Genomic DNA, 21,690 nt, shown 5'->3' with positions numbered 1-21,690 from the left:
ACCCCATTGTAAACTCCATCGTTGAATGCTGCGCCATCTGTACACAACGAGACCAACTTCGTCTTCCACTGATCCCCAAAAGCACAAGTATGGAAGAGCTGCTCCAGTCCATTCACTATGTCCTGTGCCGCTTGGTTCTCACCCAAATTATTAATCCAATGAAATTTGAGGTAAACTCTCCATACTTCCTGCTCCACTTGTGTTATGTCTTCTGATCCATCAAAGAGCACACCCCAAAATTCAGCTGCCTTCAGTTTTTTTGCTGAATTCTAAACTGATTTCTGTGCAATGCTCTGAATGATGCAGGTCCCACCTTCCCGTGAATGATATGCACTCCCAACATTAACTCCAAGCCTCTTGAAAAGTGCAATATCCTCCTCATATGAACGCATCGGGTGTGCATGTTTTGCTTCGTGAAAAGCCAACAGAAAAAATATTACACAATACTTGACGCTGTTCTTCATTCAGTTTGTCTTGCCACGTGTCAAGAAGGTGAGTGGATTTCTGATCCTGGCTGCACCTGTTGTCAATAGTTTGCACTATGTTCAAGTGATCTTTACTTTACTCTTCTCATGCTTTTCAAAAGTTGGATGACTGATTTTTTTATTATTATTTATTTTATTTTATTTTATTTTTTTGTCCCTATATAAAAGGTGCTGCTTTTATCCGCGAGATTGGGATTGTTGTCACAGCATATTTTGCATCACATCTCTGTGCGGTGGTCATCTGTTTGGAGCCAGGCTACTTCCTGCAGCCACTTTTCCATGAATACACGTTTTTTTATGTACAGGTTCAATCTGGCATTTCTTTTCAATTCAGTTTATTGTCATTAAAAACAATGTGCAGGCACATGTTAAAAATTAAATGAGGGCTGTGGCTTCACCAAACAGTGCAAGACAGGCACAGACAAACACACCAAACACAGTATAATATATACACACATGAAGACCAAAAGCTAAAATAAGTTAAAAAAAAAAGAGCAAAAGTACAAAATATTTAAAAATATCTATAGACATTCAGTGGGTGGCCAGGTTCAGGTGGGCAACAGCTTGTGGAAAGAAGCTGTTTTTGAGCCTGGTAGTGCGGGCTCTGAGGCTCCTGTATCACCTCCCAGAGCGCAGGGGGGAGAACAGTCCATGGTTGGGGTGGGTGGGATCTCTGCTGATGCTGAGACCTCTTCGAAGACAGCGTTTGTGATAGATCTCTTTTATGGCTGGGAGCTGGGTACCGGTGATATGCTGGGCCACCTTGACGACCCGCTGCTGAGCTTTCTGGTCTACTGAGGTGCAGTTGCCGTACCACACTGAGATGCAGCTGGTCAGGATGCTCTCTATGGTGCAGTGGTAGAAGTTGGTGAGAATTTTGGGGGGTCTTTTGGAGGTGTTGCAACACCAAAGTAATTACTTAATGTAGCTTGCTTCTTGGACATTTTGATGAATGGACGAAAATCCTAAAACCAGAGAAAAAAAATGTAACATTAAGCTAGTTATAACGTAAGCTAACTATTTGCTGGAGCTCAAGGTTTAACAGTTAACCTTTCTAACTTGGAAGAAAACCGGATCCACTTAAGAATGAGGGCTAAACGTTGCACGACTGATTATTAAGCAACTGATTATTAAAATTGACCCATTTGTCATAATTACTTTCTTACCATTGATATATGGTGAATATCCTGTTGTTTCAGTAAGTAACTGTGTCCCAAAAATGTTGGTACACAAAAGCACCTTTTTTCGTATTATATTCTGCACATCATTTATTTTGACCACGCATGCGCCCTTGTGCACCAGTTATGCGCACCTCTGATTATAGTCCACATTTTCCTTACAAAAACTAAAATCACAGATAAATGCACATGCTTTGCTTTTTATGTAATACAAACTTGTTTTATATCATCTTACTCAGTTCTACTCTTTTCTTGAGCCACAACATTTTTATTACTCATTTGAATAAGTTTTTTTTCTGATATTATCTTTGTTTTTGATATTTAACAGAGGTTATAACAAGTGACTTTGATTCCTTGCTGCTTTTTTTTTCAGGTGAGCACACATACAAGTGCTTGTCATGCCCTTTCTCCTCTATGACCATCAGCCAGCTGAAGGAGCACTCTCTGAGAGACCATGGCGAGACCCTTACACTCCCCAAACTCCGGGCTGCCACCCAGCCTGTTCATGCCACACTCAGGCCCTTGAAGCCAGCCAGCGACACAGAGCAGACTCCTTCAGCCCCAGATGGTAAAAGATCCTACACAATACAATAGTAGCAAATAATCTAGAGAGAGTTGTATCCACTTGCTTTTTTTAGTATATTTGTCTCATCCCCGAGTAAAAATTACACACTAGACTTGCTAAGCTCTAATTCTAACAACTACATGTGAAAGTAAAAATCAATCTTGAAACATTATGATAACTGTTTCAATGTATTTATGGGTTCAATCAACATTTATTAGCATGGACATTTCTCTTGATTGTCCATAACAGGACAATCAAGACTCTAGTTTGTGATATCATCAAACAAAGGTTTTCAGAGTTGCTTCAGTGACTGTAATGAGAGGTTAATTTGGGCTCATCTTTTATTGACCTGTCACACTGAAGTCTCATGTATTTCATTAGTCTATCTGGCACCAGCGTAGAAAATGTGAATGAAATATTTAGAATTAGCAGTCTCTGCAAACGACCATTGCTAATGTTATTGTCGACAATGTGGCGTGCAGTCGCTGATAACGTCATATGTTTAGTTGTTAGCTCGGTTGTGCTTGACTGTGGCCTAGCTGCTGCAGCTGCTGAATCTTCTTTCAAGGTGAATTGCACAGGATAGCATTCCTCAATGCACCAAACACCATTGCCTGCTATGCCCTATGGCAGTGGCAATGGCAATTTTATTTGTATAGTACATTTCATTACAAGTAAGCTCAATGTGTTTTAATCAAAAGACGAAATATAAAATATAGGCATAAACATGACATAGAGAACATAAATAATTTAAATATAAGAACCATCATTGGCAGTCACTTGGGGTCGAAGTATGACTGTCCTCCTTCTTGGTGCTTGTGAGTCTTCAGGTGGGTGTAGAGGTCGATCCTGAAACCACTTATTTTGGGGCAATGTGGGAAAGGGTGTGAAGCAGTTGTTGAGTTTGTCCATGAGGGTTTGTATGTTCCAGGCTCCATTACGAGTTTCTGTTTCTGACAGCATGGTGGTGATCCCTCTGGATGCATTGGTCCAGACAGGAGGTATGAGGCAGAATATGTTCAGGGCACCATTTTCTAGCCCTCTCCCCAACTGGGGTAAGCAGAACAGTTACTAAATAGGGCTGCTCAGTCGTGGTTGCAGCAGCCGAGAAGTCCCTATGCCTCAGTATCAAGGGTTTAGCGACTGATCATACACCCACCACCTGTGTGCCAGGTTGTGGTTAGGGGCTGCTAGACTTCACTGTCCTGCCCCCGTCACCTCTTCCTGATCACCACAGGGCTTTGAACCTGGATGTTTATGGGTTGATCCTTGCAGGTGGACGCCTATGCATGACAGGTTTTTATGTGGAGAGGCTGATGCACCTGCAGCCACCACACGATCCTTGGCAGGGGGTGGCCAGAGTCCAATGGCATGGGGAGCCAAGACGATGGAGGACCACCCTCTGTTGCAGCCTTCGTCCGCTTTCACTGTCAATGAACTGATGACATCTTCTGCCAGTTCCAGCATTGAAGTTTTGCTGCGTCGTGCTTCGTCTGGAATCTCCCCCTTGACCTATCCGCCTTGGACGACCCTACCGGGAGCCAAATGCCGGACTGCATAGCTCTTGGGATCATTAGTACATGCAAGCTTCTCCATCACAGCAAGATGGTGATCCAGGAGAAGAAATATAACAATATAAGAGTAAAATGCAGAAACTGAAATCCGTGAAGCATATACTAAACGTACAGTAAAAATACCGTACAACAATAAAAAACATCAGAATCAGAAACACTTTGTTTGTTGATTTCATTTCATGCACTGGCACACATGAAATGAAACAAAACATTGTTTCCTCCAGCCCACAACAGTGCAACACAAAGACAAAAATACATATCCATAAAATTACAAGAACTACAAGAACACATATATCTAAACTAAACTAAAAAAAAAAAATCACTGTCCAGGAGAACGAACGCCAGCCAGGATGACTGTCGGAATTGCCGGTCTGCATCGACTAGCAGTTAGCTTAGCCTGCCCTGCTTCCGAATCCTGTCAGACCACCCTCGGTGTTTCCTCTTCGGGCACAGCTCCAGTCAGAGCCGTGGTCCTTGAGCCCACATGACGCAGCAGACCAAGCTCCCTCAGCTGATCCAACACTAGCTCTCCCAGCCAGAAACCTTCGACACATCTCCCGCACTCCACACAACATCACTAAAAATACATAGGTGAGGCTGCTACCAGATCACCCTCGATGTTATCAGAACTGCTGGCCTGCATGGGCTAGCAGTTAGCTTAGCCTGCCCCGCTTCAGCGTCCTATCAGACCTCCCTCGGTGTTACCTCTTCGTGCGCAGCTCCAGGCAGGGCCGTAGTCCCTGGGTCCCCAGGATGCAGCAGACCAAGCTTTTCCAGCCAATTCAGCGCTCGTTATCCCAGCCATCAAATGAAGACAAACTTAGATGCAGACATTGAAAAACACACCGCATGGATGGTACTGGGTGCTGGGTGAGGCCGCCGCAAACGTGAATTTGTGCTGCAATCTTCCCACACCGGAAGTGGTTTGAGAAGATTGAAAAATCAACACAATCAAATAAAAACAGGGTTTTTTATTTATTTGTTTGATTATATGTACCTATCATACAGGCACACATAACCAACTGTATAAGAAACAAGTGCTACCACACACACACACACACACACACACACACACACACACACACACACACACACACACACACATACACACACACACACACAGTAATTAACCAATTAACCATGAGCCTGAGAGAATAGGAAAGTTTTGAGTTTTCTTTTGAATGTGGACACACTTATGGTAGACCTCAGGTCAGCAGGCAGCTTGTTCCAGCTTGTTCCAGAGAGCAGGACCACAGTAACTGAAGGCATCATCACCATGAGTACAGATTAAGCTTTGAGAAAGAGCAGAATATATTTAATTTCTTTCTACCATGCCAAAGTTGCTAGCTCTTATACTTGCACTATATGGACAAAAGTATTGGGACATACCTCTTAATCATTGAATTGAAGTGTTTAATTCAGACCCATTGCCACAGGTGTACAAATTCAAGCAGCTAACCATGCAGTCTGCATTTACAAACATTTGTGAAAGAATCGGTCATTCTGAAGAGCTCAGTAAATTCAAGTGTGATACTCTCATAGGATGCCACCTTTGCAATAAGTCAGTTAGTGATTTTTTTTTCCTGCTAGATATTCCACGGTCAGCTGTAAGTGGTATTATTGAAAAGTGGAAGCATTTAGGAACAACAGCAACTCAGCCATGAAGTGGCAGACCGCATAAAGTCACACAGCGGGGTCAGTGAGTGCTGAGGTGCATAGTGCGTAAAAGTCACCAACGCCGTGTTAACTCAGTAACTGCAGAGTTCCAAACTTCCTCTGGCACTAACATCAGCACAAAAACTGTGCACCGGGAGCTTCATGGAATCGGTTTCCATGGCCGAGCAGCTGCATGCAAGCCTTACATCACCAAGCACAATACCAAGTGTTGGAGTGGTGTAAAGCACACTGCCAGTGCACTCTGGAGCAGTGGAAACATGTTCTGTGGCGTGATGAATCACGCTTCTCTGTCTGGCAGTCTGACGGACGAGTCTGGGTTTGGCGGATGCCAGGAGAACATTACCTGCCTGACTGCATTGTGCCAACTGTAAAGTTTGGTGGAGGAGGGATAATGGTATGGGGTTGTTTTTCAGGGGTTGGGCTAGGCCCCTTAGTTCCAGTGAAGGGAAATCTTAATGCTTCTGCATACCAAGATATTTTGGACAATTCTATGCTTCCAACTTTGTGGGAGCAGTTTGGGGGGGGGGGGCTTTTCTGTTCCAGCATGACTGTGCCCCAGTTCACAAAGCAAGGTCCATTAAGACATGGTTGGGTGAGTTTGGTGTGGAATAACTTGACTGCTCTGCACAGAGCCCTGACCTCAACCCAATCCAACACCTTTGGGATGCATGATTGTGTCCCTGTGCACAAAGCAAGGTCCATTAAGGCATGGTTGGGTGAGTTTGGTGTGGAAGAACTTGACTGGCCCGCACAGAGCCCTGACCTCAACCCGATCAAACACCTTTGGGATGAACTAGAACGGAGAATGCGAGCCAGGCCTTCTCGTCCAACATCAGTGCCTGACCTCACAGATGCTCTTCTGGATGATTGGGCAAAAATTCCCACGGACACACTCCAAAATATTGTGGAAAGCCTTCCCAGAAGAGTGGAAGCTGTTATAGCTGCAAAGGGGGGACCAACTCCATAATAATGCCTGTGGATTTAGAATGGGATGTCATAAAAGCTCCTGTAGGTGTAATGCCCAGGTGTCCCAATACTTTTGTCCATATAGTGTATGTTGAATTTCTGAAACCTAAGTAATGCTGAGTTTATAATATCCTTATTTTTCATTGTGTAGTATATGTGGAATGACACGACTAGCTCCTTGTTTACTGTAATAGACCCTTTGAAGGTCTGTTCATTGATATTTTGCAGTTTTTGTTATTTTTTTAACTAATGCACCAACACCTCATATTAAGAGCTTTATTTACTGTTTTATGTTCCCTTTTTACCTCTTATAGTTAATGTCCATCTCGCATCCCTGCACTTTGATTCACTTGAATTTTACTACATCTGCCTTGGCTATACAGGAGGACGTCTGCACATTTTACAATATTTTGGCTTTGTATGCCATCTTATATCCATACATCTCTTCTGTACAGAGAATATTACAAACATGTATCAGCTTTGGTATTGTTTGATTTGTGTGAATTCATCTGCCTCTTTTGCAAAAGTAAGACATTTAATGTTAAGCATTATTAAAAGTCAAAGAAGGATTTTTTTTTTTAATTGCCACCTCATATTGCTAGTGCTGAATGGAGCATTTTTCACGTGGATAGACATTCTATTAGAGTCACTGTGGTTTATTTGTTGATGTCATGGAGTATCAATGTAGAACGAAAGGTCTGGCTTGCTCACTCATATGTTATTGTATAGTGAGAGGGAATAAATGAGGGAGTGAATAGGGGTGAAATGGAGTCAGCTATGGTTAAACTTATTTATGTGGGGAGAATGGACATTTGATGTAATTACAACTGTTCCCAAATAGTCCAATGAAGCAGCCTCAACAGTTTGAGTGAAAAGTCAGCTCTCTATATTTTTCTTTTTTTTCTCTTTTTTTTTAGATAACTTATTTATAGAACATACATGACTAAAGGAGACATGTTGATGTTCGCTGTTGTTTAACCACATCGATCAAGCTAAACAACTGAATGATCCCAGAAAATTAATGACTTGTACCAGTATTATGACCAATGGGTCTTCCCAGTTGCAGAGCCAACAGTGAACAGACTGTGTGTAAGATTTACCCCTGAATATGTTCACATTTCTAAACAGAAATATATAGACACTGTATGCTTTCCGTATTGATGTTGCACAGTTTTCATTTTATTTAGATTTGAACATTTCTGTTTAAGCCCCCCAACTTGTACTTAGTGTTCATTATTTTATTTTATTAAATAAATACCAGCTATGGGCTTGATATCAACCACAGACTGTTATAATTTTATCAAAAACATTATTTGGCTTATTGTCATAAAAGAGGTAAACAATGTTTTTTTGTTTTTTTTTTTGTTTTTTTTTAAGTAAAGCAGTTGTGCCATGACCTTGCGAGCCACATATCTGGCATGCAAAACCAGATGATCAATGGAAATCATTTGTCAATGTGATGTTGATGTCAATCAAGAAAAACTATTTAGATGGGCATCCCTAGCAGGCAGTAACTATCAGCTTGGCTAGTGGGCATTGATATGACCACTGCCTTATCCTGATACAGTATCCTTTCTGTGTTTAAATACTAAATACTTAGAAACTGGTAAAGAAAGCAAGCAAGTTTATTTATATAGCATGTTTTGTACACATGACAATTCAGTGTGCTTTACACAAATAAAAACAGAAAAGGAGCAACCATATAAAATATAATTAAAAGACAGTAAACAAAAACAAACAGGAACAATCATATCTAAAATGTAATTAAAAGAGTACAAAGTTCATAAAATGTACTTTGAAATAATAATTAAAAAGAGTAATTTAATTAAAAGGCAGGTACTACAAAAAGAAAATACAAAGTACAGAAATAAATAAATAAAATAAAAACATAGTCACTTTCCCACCAGGAGTGACTAGAGATGTACTTCCAGAATTAAAGTGCAGTAAGAATAAGGTGCACGTTTTAATGCTCAATCATAGGTACAAGAAAAAAATAAATGTGTTTAACCTAGATTTAAAAATTGCTATATTTGGGGCACATCTAACATCTTCTGGTGGTTTGTTAAACCGGGCGACCAGGTGTCGCAGTGGACTAAGATAGTTTGAATCCCAGTATTGCCCCCAGCAATTGGCAATGCTCCTAGGTGGATAGCTGGCAGGGGTAATCTGTACCACCATTACAGGAAGTGACTCGCACAAGTGGTGGGGTGTCTGCACAGCTATGGGTAGATCTGGGGCAAACTGCATGAGCTTTCGCACATGTTAAGTTTCCCCGCAGAAACCTGCAGCTGGCAGATGAAAAATGATTTGCGACTTCTCATGTATTGGGAAGACACACATGGAAGACTTTTCCCTCCCCAGCAACCACAGAGACTGTGCAATGGTGGGACGGCAAGAGAAAAGGAAATTGCATGTCAAATTGTGATGAAAAAGGGAGGGAAAAACCTGTTAAAGACACCTAACTGCACTATTCTGGAATTGTATTAAATCTATTAGATCCTAGCTCTTGGTAGAGTAGTTGTTTCCAGTTCATGAAGACAGAACCAGAAACAACTATAATTGTACTATCATTGTAGCCTCAAAGGCAAACTTCCCAATAGGAGTTTAATGTTTCCTTGTCAAAACTAGTGGATACACAGTAGCTTCTCCTTCTATAGATGAGTTCTTAGGCAAATTATAACAAAAAAAACATATCTATCTCATCTCTCTTCCTTCTCATAGATCCAGCATACGTGGAGCCAGCGGACGTTCGTCAGCAGCTTAGCCATTACCAGTTGGCCTCCCGTAGTCAGTTGTCTTCCGGTCTAACACCTGGCTGCTCGCTAGTCCCTGGCAGTCGGCCAGACGGCATCCTCACTTGTGAGTTCTGTGAATTCAGTTCTGGCTACATGCAGAGCCTCCGCCGGCACTACAGGGACCGCCATGGTGGCAAGAAGCTCTTCAAGTGCAAAGACTGCTCCTTTTTCACATGCTACAAGTAAGAAAGAACAACAGCAGAAGTTGAAATTTGATTGTGGTACAGTGTATTAGTGTTATACACTCCAGATATATGTGTGCATGCTGCAGCCGAAAGTATATTAACTACTTATAGGGACACACACACACATATATTTATATATATATATATACACTGCTCAAAAAAATAAAGGGAACACCTAAAAACACAATATAGACCTCGATGAATGAAATATTTCAGCTGAAAATCTTTATTTATTAGACAGAGCAATGTGTTTAGAGCAAAATAACCTAAGAATGATCAATGGAAATCAAAATCATTAGCCCATTAAGGTCTGGATTCAGAATCATACTCAAAATCAAAGTGGAAAATGAGAACATAGGCTGATCGCACTTCTGTGGAAATTCTTCAAGACGATTCAAAATGAGGCTCAGTAGTGTGTGTGGCCTCCACGTGCCTGTATGCACTCCCTACAATGTCTGGGCATGCTCCTGATGAGACGACGGATGGTCTCCTGAGGGATCTCCTCCCAGACCTGGATCAGGGCATCGGTCAACTCCTGGACAGTCTGTGGTGCGACATCGCGTTGGCGGATGGTACGAGACATGATGTCCCAGAGGTGCTTGATTGGATTCAGGTCTGGGGAACGTGCAGGCCAGTCCATAGCATCAATGCCCTCGACATACAGGAACTGCTGACACACTCTGGCCACATGAGGACGAGCATTGTCATGCATGAGCAGGAGCCCAGGGCCCACTGCACCAGCATATGGTCTGACAATGGGTCTGAGGATCTCATCCCGGTACTTAATGGCAGTCATGGTACCTCTGGCTAGCACGTAGAGGTCTGTGCGGCCCTCCAAGGATATGCCTCCCCAGACCATCACTGACCCACCGCCAAACCGGTCATGCTGGAGGATGTTGCAGGCAGCAGAACGTTCTCCACAGCGTCTCCAGACTCTCTCACGTCTGTCACATGTGTTCAGTGTGAACCTGCTCTCATCTGTGAAGAGCACAGGGCGCCAAAGGCGAATCTGCCAACCAAGATGTTCTCTGGCAAAGGTCAATCGGGCTGCACGGTGTTGGGCTGTGAGCACAGGCCCCAATTGTGGACGTCGAGCCCTCATACCGTGTATATATATATATATATATACACTGCTCAAAAAAATAAAGGGAACACATAAGCAATGCAATGTAGCTCCAAGTCAATCACACTTTTGGGATATCAACCTGTCCAGTTAGGAAGCAACACTGATTTGTGAATCAATTTCACCTGTTGGTAAATTGTCTAATTTCCACCAGGTGGAAATTAGACAATTTGCAAGACAACCCCTATAAAAGGAATGGATTTGCAGGTGGTGGCCACAGACCATTTGCCTGTCCTCATCTTTTCTGGCCGATCTTTGGTTAGTTTTTCATTTTGCTAGTGCCCTCACCACTAGAGGTGGCATGAGGCGGTATCTGCAACCTACAGAAGTTGCTCAGGTAGTGCAGCTCATCCAGGATGGCACATCAATGCGTGCTGTGGCAAGAAGATTTGATGTGTCTCCCAGCACAGTGTCCAGAGCATGGAGGAGGTACCAGGAGACAGGCCAGTACACCAGGAGACGTGGAGGGGGCCGCAGGAGGACACCAACCCTGCAGCAGGACCGCTATCTGGTCCTTTGTGCAAGGAGGAACAGGAGGAGCACTGCCGGAGCCCTACAAAACGACCTTCAACAGGCCACTAATGTGCAGGTTTCTGCTCAAACAGTGAGAAACAGAATGCATGAGGATGGTATGAGGGCCCGACGTCCACAATTGGGGCCTGTGCTCACAGCCCAACACCGTGCAGCCCGATTGACCTTTGCCAGAGAACATCTTGGTTGGCAGATTCGCCTTTTGCGCCCTGTGCTCTTCACAGATGAGAGCAGGTTCACACTGAACACATGTGACAGACGTGAGAGAGTCTGGAGACGCTGTGGAGAACGTTCTGCTGCCTGCAACATCCTCCAGCATGACCGGTTTGGCGGTGGGTCAGTGATGGTCTGGGGAGGCATATCCTTGGAGGGCCGCACAGACCTCTACGTGCTAGCCAGAGGTACCATGACTGCCATTAGGTACCGGGATGAGATCCTCAGACCCATTGTCAGACCATATGCTGGTGCAGTGGGCCCTGGGCTCCTGCTCATGTATGACAATGCTCGTCCTCATGTGGCCAGAGTGTGTCAGCAGTTCCTGTATGTCGAGGGCATTGATGCTATGGACTGGCCTGCACGTTCCCCAGACCTGAATCCAATCAAACACCTCTGGGACATCATGTCTCGTACCATCTGCCAACGCGATGTCGCACCACAGACTGTCCAGGAGTTGACCGATGCCCTGATCCAGGTCTGGGAGGAGATCCCTCAGGAGACCATCCGTCGTCTCATCAGGAGCATGCCCAGACGTTGTAGGGAGTGCATACAGGCACATGGAGGCCACACACACTACTGAGCCTCATTTTGAATCGTCTTGAAGAATTTCCACAGAAGTTGGATCAGCCTATGTTCTCATTTTCCACTTTGATTTTGAGTATGATTCTGAATCCAGACCTTAATGGGCTAATGATTTTGATTTCCATTGATCATTCTTAGGTTATTTTGCTCTAAACACATTCCTCTGTCTAATAAATAAAGATTTTCAGCTGAAATATTTCATTCATTGAGGTCTATATTGTGTTTTTAGGTGTTCCCTTTATTTTTTTGAGCAGTGTATATACAGTGCATCCGGAAAGTATTCACACCCCTACACTTTCCCCACATTTTGTTATGTTACAGCCTTATTCCAAAATGGATTAAATTCCTTTTTTTCTCATCAATCTACATACAATACCCCATAATGACAAAGTGAAAAAGGTTTTGTGGAAATTTTTGCCAACTTATTAAAAATAAAAAACTGAAATATTGCATGTACATAAGTATTCACACCCTTTACTCAGTACTTGGTTGAGGCACCCTTGGCAGCAATTACAGCCTCAAGTCTTTTTGGGTATGAAGCTACAAGCTTGGCACACCTATATTTGGGGTATTTCTCCCATTCTTCTCCGCAGATCCTCTTGAGCTCTGTAAGGTTAGATGGGGAGTGTCGCTGCACAGCTATTTTCATGTCTTTCCAGCGATGTTCAATGGGGTTCAAGTCTGGGCTCTGGCTGGGTCACTCAAGGACATTCACAGACTTGTCCTGAAGCCACTCCTTCATTGTCTTGGCTGTGTGCTTAGGGTCGTTGTCGTGTTGAAAGGTAAACCTTCACCCAGTCTGAGATCCTGAGCGCTCTGGAGCAGGTTTTCATCAAGGATCTCTCTATACTTTGCTCCATTCATCTTTCCCTCGATCCTGACTAGTCCCCCTGTTCCTGCCGCTGAAAAACATCCCCACAGCATGATGCTGCCACCACCATGCTGCACTGTAGGGATGGTATTAGCAAGGTGATGAGAGGTGTCTGGTTTCCTCCAGACGTGACATTTGGCATTCAGGCCAAAGAGTTCAATCTTGGTTTCATCAGACCAGAGAATCTTGTTTCTCATGGTCTGAGAGTCCTTTAGGTGCTTTCTGGCAAACTCCAAATGGGCTGTCATGTGCCTTTTACTGAGCAGAGGCTTCCGTCTGGCCATAAAGGCCTGATTGGTGGAGTGCTGCCGAGATGGTTGTCCTTCTGGAAGGTTCTCCCACCTCCACAGAGGAACGCTGGAGCTCTGTCAGAGTGACCATCGGGTTCTTGGTCACCTCCCTGACCAAAGCCCTTCTCCCCCGATTGCTCAGTTTGGCTGGGCGGCCAGCTATAGGAAGAGTCCTGGTGGATCCAAACTTCTTCCATTTACGAATGATGGAGACCACTGTGCTCTTCGGGACCTTCAAAGCTGTAGAATTTTTTTTGTACCCTTCCCCAGATCTGTGCCTCAATACAATCCTGTCTCGGATGTCCACAGACAATTCCTTTGACTTCATGGCTTGGTTTCTGCTCTGACATGCACTGTCAACAGTGGGACCTTATATAGACAGGTGTGTGCCTTTCCAAATCATGTCCAATCAATTGAATTTACTATGGGTGGACTCCAATCAAGATGTAGAAACATCTCAAGGATGATCAGTGGAAACAGGATGAACCTGAGCTCAATTTTGAGTGTCAAAGCAAAGGGTGTGAATACTTATGTACATGCAATATTTCAGTTTTTTATTTTTAATACATTTGCAAAAATTTCTACAAAACCTTTTTCACTTTGTCATTATGGGGTATTGTGTTTAGATTGATGAGAAAAAAAAAGAATTTAATCCATTTTGGAATAAGGCTGTAACATAACAAAATGTGGAAAAAGTGAAGGGGCATGAATACTTTCCGGATGCACTGTATATATACTTAGCACAAAAAGTAAGGAAATGTGTGTTTGGTAGATTATTTCTTTGTTGTAACAATGCTTCTTGGCAATAAATCTGAATGGCAGCACCTGGGGTACCAGAAGCTCAAAACAAGAGCCAATAGCAACAGCAAAATAAGCTGTTTAGCATTGGCAGAGAAGATTTAGCAAATGTTTCATGGGCGCAACCCACATACTCAGCTCTGCTGCTCATCCCACAAATGCATGTTCCTTACAAATGTGGTGCCATTTAAAAGGGAAATAAACAGGCTTTCCAACGGTATAAGATTTATTGCCAACAAGCATTGTTACGACAAAGAAATAATCTACCAAACACAAATTTCCTTACTTTTTGTGCTAAGTATATACACTACCGTTCAAAAGTTTGGGATCACATTGAAATGTCCATATTTTTGAAGGAAAAGCACCGTACTTTTCAATGAAGATAACTTTAAACTAGTCTTAACTTTAAAGAAATACACTCTATACATTGCTAATGTGGTAAATGACTATTCTAGCTGCAAATGTCTGGTTTTTGGTGCAATATCTACATAGGTGTATAGAGGCCCATTTCAAGCAACTATCACTCCAGTGTTCTAATGGTACAATGTGTTTGCTCATTGGCTCAGAAGGCTAATTGATGATTAGAAAACCCTTGTGCAATCATGTTCACACATCTGAAAACAGTTTAGCTCGTTACAGAAGCTACAAAACTGACCTTCCTTTGAGCAGATTGAGTTTCTGGTGCATCACATTTGTGGGGTCAATTAAACGCTCAAAATGGCCAGAAAAAGAGAACTTTCATCTGAAACTCGACAGTCTATTCTTGTTCTTAGAAATGAAGGCTATTCCATGCGAGAAATTGCTAAGAAATTGAAGATTTCCTACACCGGTGTGTACTACTCCCTTCAGAGGACAGCACAAACAGGCTCTAACCAGAGTAGAAAAAGAAGTGGGAGGCCGCGTTGCACAACTGAGCAAGAAGATAAGTACATTAGAGTCTCTAGTTTGAGAAACAGACGCCTCACAGGTCCCCAACTGGCATCTTCATTAAATAGTACCCGCAAAACACCAGTGTCAACATCTACAGTGAAGAGGCGGCTGCGGGTTTCTGGGCTTCAGGGCAGAGTGGCAAAGAAAAAGCCATATCTGAGACTGACCAATAAAAGAAAAAGATTAAGATGGGCAAAAGAACACAGACATTGGACAGAGGAAGACTGGAAAAAAGTGTTGTGGACGGATGAATCCAAGTTTGAGGTGTTTGGATCACAAAGAAGAACGTTTGTGAGACGCAGAACAAATGAAAAGATGCTGGAAGAATGCCTGACGCCATCTGTTAAGCATGGTGGAGGTAATGTGATGGTCTGGGGTTGCTTTGGTGCTGGTAAGGTGGGAGATTTGTACAGGGTAAAAGGGATTATGAATAAGGAAGGCTATCACTCCATTTTGCAATGCCATGCCATACCCAGTGGACAGCGCTTGATTGGAGCCAATTTCATCCTACAACAGGACAATGACCCTAAACACACCTCCAAATTGTGCAAGAACTATTTAGAGCAGAAGCAGGCAGCTGGTATTCTATCGGTAATGGAGTGGCCAGCGCAGTCACCAGATCTGAACCCCATTGAGCTGTTGTGGGAGCAGCTTGACCGTATGGTACGCAAGAAGTGCCCATCCAATCAATCCAACTTGTGGGAGCTGCTTCTGGAAGCGTGGGGTGCAATTTCTCCAGATTACCTCAACAAATTAACAGCTAGAATGCCAAAGGTCTGCAATGCTGTAATTGCTGCAAATGGAGGATTCTTTGACGAAAGCCAAGTTTGATGTAAAAAAAATCTTATTTCAAATACAAATCATTATTTCTAACCTTGTCAATGTCTTGACTCTATTTTCTATTCATTTCACAACATATGGTGGTGAATAAGTGTGACTTTTCATGGAAAACACAAAATTGTTTGGGTGATCCCAAACTTTTGAACGGTAGTGTATATACTAGAAGAACCCCGCTACAATGTAGCGGTTTGGTTATCCACCCATCTAAATCTCTCTCCTCTTCATCCTGCCAGCTAACCGCCTTCCCCCTGCCCCTAACCCCCCCCCCCCCACTCCAACTCCCTCCCCCCAAATGCTCAGAATCATCTGAAATGCCGAGAAAAGTGGTTTTTAGCCATTTTTAGAAAATGCATATTTTGCATAATTATTATAATTATTTGAATTTTCTGCTATTTTTCTGGTCCTCTCTGGAACAATACCTACCACCTCCAAAAAGAAATTAGGATCATAAGTGCATTTTGCAAAAATGCATATATTTTGCGTAATGCCAAAACATATCTGTCCCAGAAAAAGTTTATAGGTGAAAAAAATCAAAGATGCTCAGAATCATCTGAAATGCTGAGAAAAGTAGTTTTTAGCTATTTTTAGAAAAATGCATATTTTGCATATGTATGCATAATTATGCATAATTTTAATTTTCTGGGATTTTTCCCTTACTCTCTGAGACAATACCTACCACCTCCAAAAAGAATTAGGATCATAAATGCTTTAACTATCTACACTAACTAACACACACACACTAACACCCCACAAACACACATTACGAAAATATATGAGTAGATATATATATATGCTTTTATACATCCTTATGACTGACTGATGAGATGAGGAGTGTGGGTAAAGGTGATAATTACTGTTATCTCTCTACATAGAGAAAGTGTACCTGTCATGGTCATAACAACATTTCCAGTTGTCTAATGAGTCCCTTTAGAGAACCCAGGATATACTGCTCACTTCAAATTGTTGAAAATGGCAGTATGTCTCATTTAACAGTCTTCTGCACTTACAATTTCCTTTTGAAAATCACCCAGTGCAATTTCTGTTGGTGGATATATTTTAGGAATACCTTCACCATGCATGTGGAGGCAGGTCATACCGTCAGTGCCCCCGAAGAGGGTCCTAAAGACTTACGCTGCCCTCTCTGTCTGTACCACACCAAACACAAGAGCAATATGATTGACCACATTGTCCTGCATAGAGGTAAGGCCATGTTATAAGGAACCAATGCCATGAAGTAGTAGTAATCTTCACAATTAAAAGTTTGTCTTGTAATTTCATTGTAAGAATACCTGATACTCAATGAGCTCTATAGTAGACAGATGGAGGTAAGATAAGGTGTCATGAGTGCTAACACTAATTTAGTTAGCCAATGTCATTTAATATCAAGCTTGCCCGGTGGAATGAAACTGCTTAATATCAATAAAAAATAGCGCATGTGGCTTTTTAACTACTCTATAATCGTCAGTTTTCATGAGAAGAGGTCATCTCCTCTAAACATCAACTTTCATTCAGATCTTCATTTATTCACCCTGCCCCTCTTTCACCAAACTCCTGTTCTTTAACAATCTGTCCTTCTCCCCTGCCCCAACCCCAACAGAGGAACGTGTGGTGCCACTTGAAGTGAACCGTTCCAAGCTATCACGCTATCTTGAGGGCTTAGTGTTCCGCTGCCACAAATGCACCTTTACATGCTCCAGCGACCAGGCCCTGCAGCAGCACCTACAGAAACATGCTGAACTCAAACCCTATCAGTGCCAGCTCTGCTATTATGACAGCAGTCGACGGAGCCAGCTTGAGGAGCATCTCCGCCTTGAGCATAAGGTCAGTCAGTATCCACATTGTTTTGATTTTGAGCACTCGCTCCATATATGTTTGTATATTGCTTTGATTTTGATATTAGGCATTTATATAGGTTTAAGTGTCTGTACAGCCCTGTCGTCCTCATGTACTTGAGTATGAGGTTAGTTTTACACTGAATAGAACAGGTGGTACAACATCATTTACAATCCAGAAAAATAATAGAAAATATTACTGAAGAGTGACTTCATTTTGTAGACTCTGAATACTAACTGCTCCTACAGTGCCTTACTAGTTGGGGTTTACACACGTGAACAGGTTTTACGTACAGGTGTATCTCAGGGTTATTTGCTGGGAAATAACCCTGGTACCACCTCTGTCTGGGTTGTGCCATTTTAAACAATGTAAATGACTGTTATAACAAAATGTTCAAATACATTGACATTGGACATTTGGGAGAGCCAATATCTTTAATGGGGGGGGGGGGGCTTCCTAGGCCAGAGGTTTGTATTTCAATTTGTTTGAACTACTTATTATCTCGTTTGAATGACTTACTTGAAAGTTACCAAATAAACTCACCTACATTGTTATTGTAAGTGTCCGACAACATTATAGAAAGGATCACTACAGTGATAGACCTTTTTCTTTACATTTCACTTCTTCCAGTATCCCTTGTAACATCCCTTTTACTGCTGCTACCATTGCATGCAGGGTGTGATTTCAGATGTAAACTTAAACAATAGCTCATGACAGGCTGTGGTGTATTGTGATTATATATTATTATATAATATATAGTGGTAGGAACATTTTATCACTCATCTTAAGTGACTTCATCAGTCTCAGCTGACTGCAGAATCATTATGCAACTGTGCTTTTTATAAGGCTGGGGATACCTGCCGTCAGCTGAAACTGACGAAATCACTCATATGAGTGATGAAACGTTTCGCCCACTAAACTTTTGTCAGGTGAACGGATTCAACTTTCCGGGATCACATCCTGATGTATAATGATGGTGATCTATTTATGAAACCAGCGTTTGGTTTGTGAAACAGGTGAAACGGTCCATATGTATATGAAACCTGCATATGAGCACATATGCATACATATGCATATGAAACCGGTGATCACCGGTTTCTGTCGATGACTACTGTCAGCCAAAGCTGGTTCGCCATCCTCTGCCTGTTATCTTTCTCTCTCTCTCTCTCTCTCTCTCTCTCTCTCTCTCTCTCTCTCTCTCTCTCTCTCTCTCTCTCTCTCTCTCTCTCTCTCTCTCTCTCTCTCTCTCTCTCTCTCTCTCTCTCTCTCTCTCTCTCTCTCTCTCTCTCTCTTTCATCGTCCTCTTCAATTTCTAGGAGCTCTTCATCCGTATACTCTAGCTCAAATAAATGCGGGCAGCTATCAAATTCAAATGCCTCATTCACATAGTCGAAATCAGCTAAATATTCAGTCGTGACTTTAGAAATAAATCATTGCTAGCGGTTCCTATGCTAGCTCAAATGAATGGTCAGCTCTGATAAGATTTGGCATGACTTCTTCTTTTGTAAACATCCAAAACCACGCTCCTGTACACAAATACTAGTGTCACTGTTACAACAGAGACAGGAAGAAGTGAAATGTAAAGAAAAAACTTTATTTCTGTAGGGCTGTTGTCCACTGCAACACAACGATCTGAAAATTGTTGTGTTGTGTAGTGGTGTTATTCTTTGTTATGTACACGGAGAGAGCCATGAAACCGGAGTCAAATTCCATTTATGTGCAAACCTACATGGCCAATAAACATGATTCTGATCCGGGTAATATTGTCAGAGACTTGTAATAAAAATGTAAGTTAGTTTTTTGGTAATTTTCAAGTAAGTCATTCAAACAAGATATTAAGTCATTCAAACGAGATATTAAGTCATTCAAATTAAATATTAAGTCATTCAAATGAGATATTAACTCATTCAAACGAGATACTAAATTGTTCAAACGAGATACTAAGTTCAAAAGAGAAAGTCATTCAGATAGGATAACCACTCAAAAAAAAATCCTTAAATTATTTTTCTCCCATGTCCTTCAGAGCCTCCGTTCATAAGTTCACTAAGTGAATACATATTAGATAGCCAAAGCTTCTATCTTCTCAAAGCACACTCAAAAGTGGAAAAAGTCTCATCTCCCAGTCTCCCTTCATGGTAGAAGTGCATAAGATGCTGTGAGAGGGCAGTTGGCATTTGGGGAGGTTGAAGTATATATTAAACTTAAAAGGGCACACCCGTATACCTGCTGCATTTTAAGGGAATGAGAAAGTTATTCCTATCTGTATGCCCAGTGTAGTAATCGCCAATGGCAATGCCCTCTCATTAGGAGACCAGGTCACTGTCATTTTTGGTGGGCAGCACTCGTTTTTCCTGCTGACGGAGGTTTCTGGCTGTCCAATTATACAACTGTAAAAACTACAACACCATAAAATGCTATCTATATTTTTATTTTTTATTCTTTTATTTGTTTTTTTATTTTAGCATTTTAAAGGAGAATTTGGTCTGTACATTTCACAGTATTGCAAAGGAGCATTCCATTCAGTGTGCTGGACTGTTTTTTATTCTTGGTTTTCCCTATTCCTTGTAAAGGTATTTGATTGTGTACACAAAACACCTTTGCTTTGATATGGATGTTATAAGGAAAAAAAGAGAGTAGGAGAGCAGGAATGCCTATGTAAAATGAATCAAAGTACTCTGTCCAAAGCAACCAAAATACCAACAAAACTTCCATCCCTTCATTATCATAGTTTAATTTATAATGGTACAAAAGAAAGAATTATAATTATCTTTTGACAAAATGAAGGCATTTTACTGAAAAACAAAACAACCAAGGTTTAAAAGAAATTCATGATATGGGAAGGATAGCACCTCTGTGGTTCAGACACTGAGGGCTTGCTAACACTGAAACGAAGGTCTAGGTCTAGCTTGTTTCTATGCTGTAACAATATTATCATAACAATTAAAATAAGGATAACAACACAGCTGTAAATCCAGTAGTCTAGAGTAGAGAAAATGGTATGTTAAATATGGAAGTTTGTATTTTGTTTAGAATGGAAACCAGATCAAAATTTATTAAAAATAATCTTGCCTGTTTATTGACCACTGTTTTCAATTAAATTGCTTTAATATGTAAAGCACAAATACAAATTTAAGACCCACATAATATGACATATGTTGTGCTTTTTCAGAGCCAGCTGGACAAGTATATATTTATTTCGTAAACAACAGGGGAAATAACTAATTAGCAAGATCAGCTAGTGCAGGATTTATTTTTGGGATGATAACTTACATGTTTGGCCCCTGATGGCACATGAATGAAGACTACTTATTTAGAGAGGAAAAAATATTGGAAATGCACTATGTATGCAAGAGGAATCTGACATTAGGAGAAGAAGTTCAGTCACCACAGGTGAAAAGCTTTTTCTGTTGATTTGACATCAGAAGAAATTGGCTTAAAAGTATACATATTGATTTGAATTATCAGGATACCTAGTGATAGGGAAGCAGAGTGGCAGTTGTGTTGAGCAGCGGGGTGGTGTTGTAAGTGCATAAGACTGCCTTTCAACCAAAAAGATCGGAGAGTGAAGTCCCCATGACAGCATGGATCCTCCCTCTAGAAATTTGCTTAAGCAAGTTGTTGAGTCCTAACTAGTGCCGGGAGCACCATGTTTTAGCTGACCACATGCACTGAACCCACTATAAAGTCATTCCTAATCATCAGGGATTGTTAGAGTATCAAAAATATATCCTTTGTATTTGTTTAAATATTATTTATTTCCATGATTCAGCAAAGTGAGGCAAATGATCATAAAATGAAATTTGCTGTTAAAATGTTCCTCTCAAAATAGTGTGTCTTACAGTAGCTGACTTGCGTTGGAGTCATATGAGAGCTCTGCCATCTTTGGAAGCTTTCATTAGGAAGGTGAGAAGGAGCCCTGATTGATTTGAAATCTGGATAGTGAGACTGGCAACTCTGGATCTGGAGTGGAAAGAAACCTGGAAACTCTGGAGGATGTGGGTAGGGGGGGTTGATATTTCTGGAATCTGGAGGGATCATTCAAGTCTGGATATAGGTCAGTGGAGGGACCTGACATCTGTGGACATAGTTTGGAGAAGGGGCCTGACATCTCTGGAAAATGGGTGGACAAATATGGGATCTATGAGTCTGGAAGAAGGTGTCTGGCTTATTTGTGGAGGAGGGGCGTCTTACTATCCCTGAGAGGGAAATAGAGAAAGTCCGGATGTTTTCTAGTGGAGATGGAAAGAGGCC

General features: G+C 41.8%; 1 protein-coding gene across 1 annotated transcript in view; it reads left to right on the top strand.

The window, feature by feature from the left end:
* znf462 (zinc finger protein 462) overlaps positions 1-21,690 on the top strand; it is a 97,297-nt gene that overhangs the window by 66,333 nt on the left and 9,274 nt on the right. Inside the window, exons 7-10 of the mRNA XM_056290832.1 lie at positions 2,042-2,231; positions 9,167-9,422; positions 16,667-16,806; positions 17,204-17,427. Of these exons, the coding sequence (XP_056146807.1) occupies positions 2,042-2,231; positions 9,167-9,422; positions 16,667-16,806; positions 17,204-17,427 (810 nt within the window). The remainder of the gene's footprint in view (positions 1-2,041; positions 2,232-9,166; positions 9,423-16,666; positions 16,807-17,203; positions 17,428-21,690) is intronic.

Source organism: Lampris incognitus, chromosome 12 (genome assembly GCF_029633865.1).
Source record: "Lampris incognitus isolate fLamInc1 chromosome 12, fLamInc1.hap2, whole genome shotgun sequence".
Classification (NCBI taxonomy): Eukaryota; Metazoa; Chordata; class Actinopteri; order Lampriformes; family Lampridae; genus Lampris; species Lampris incognitus.
Note: the sequence above shows the minus strand (reverse complement) of the source record. Positions and strands in the feature narration are given on the sequence as shown.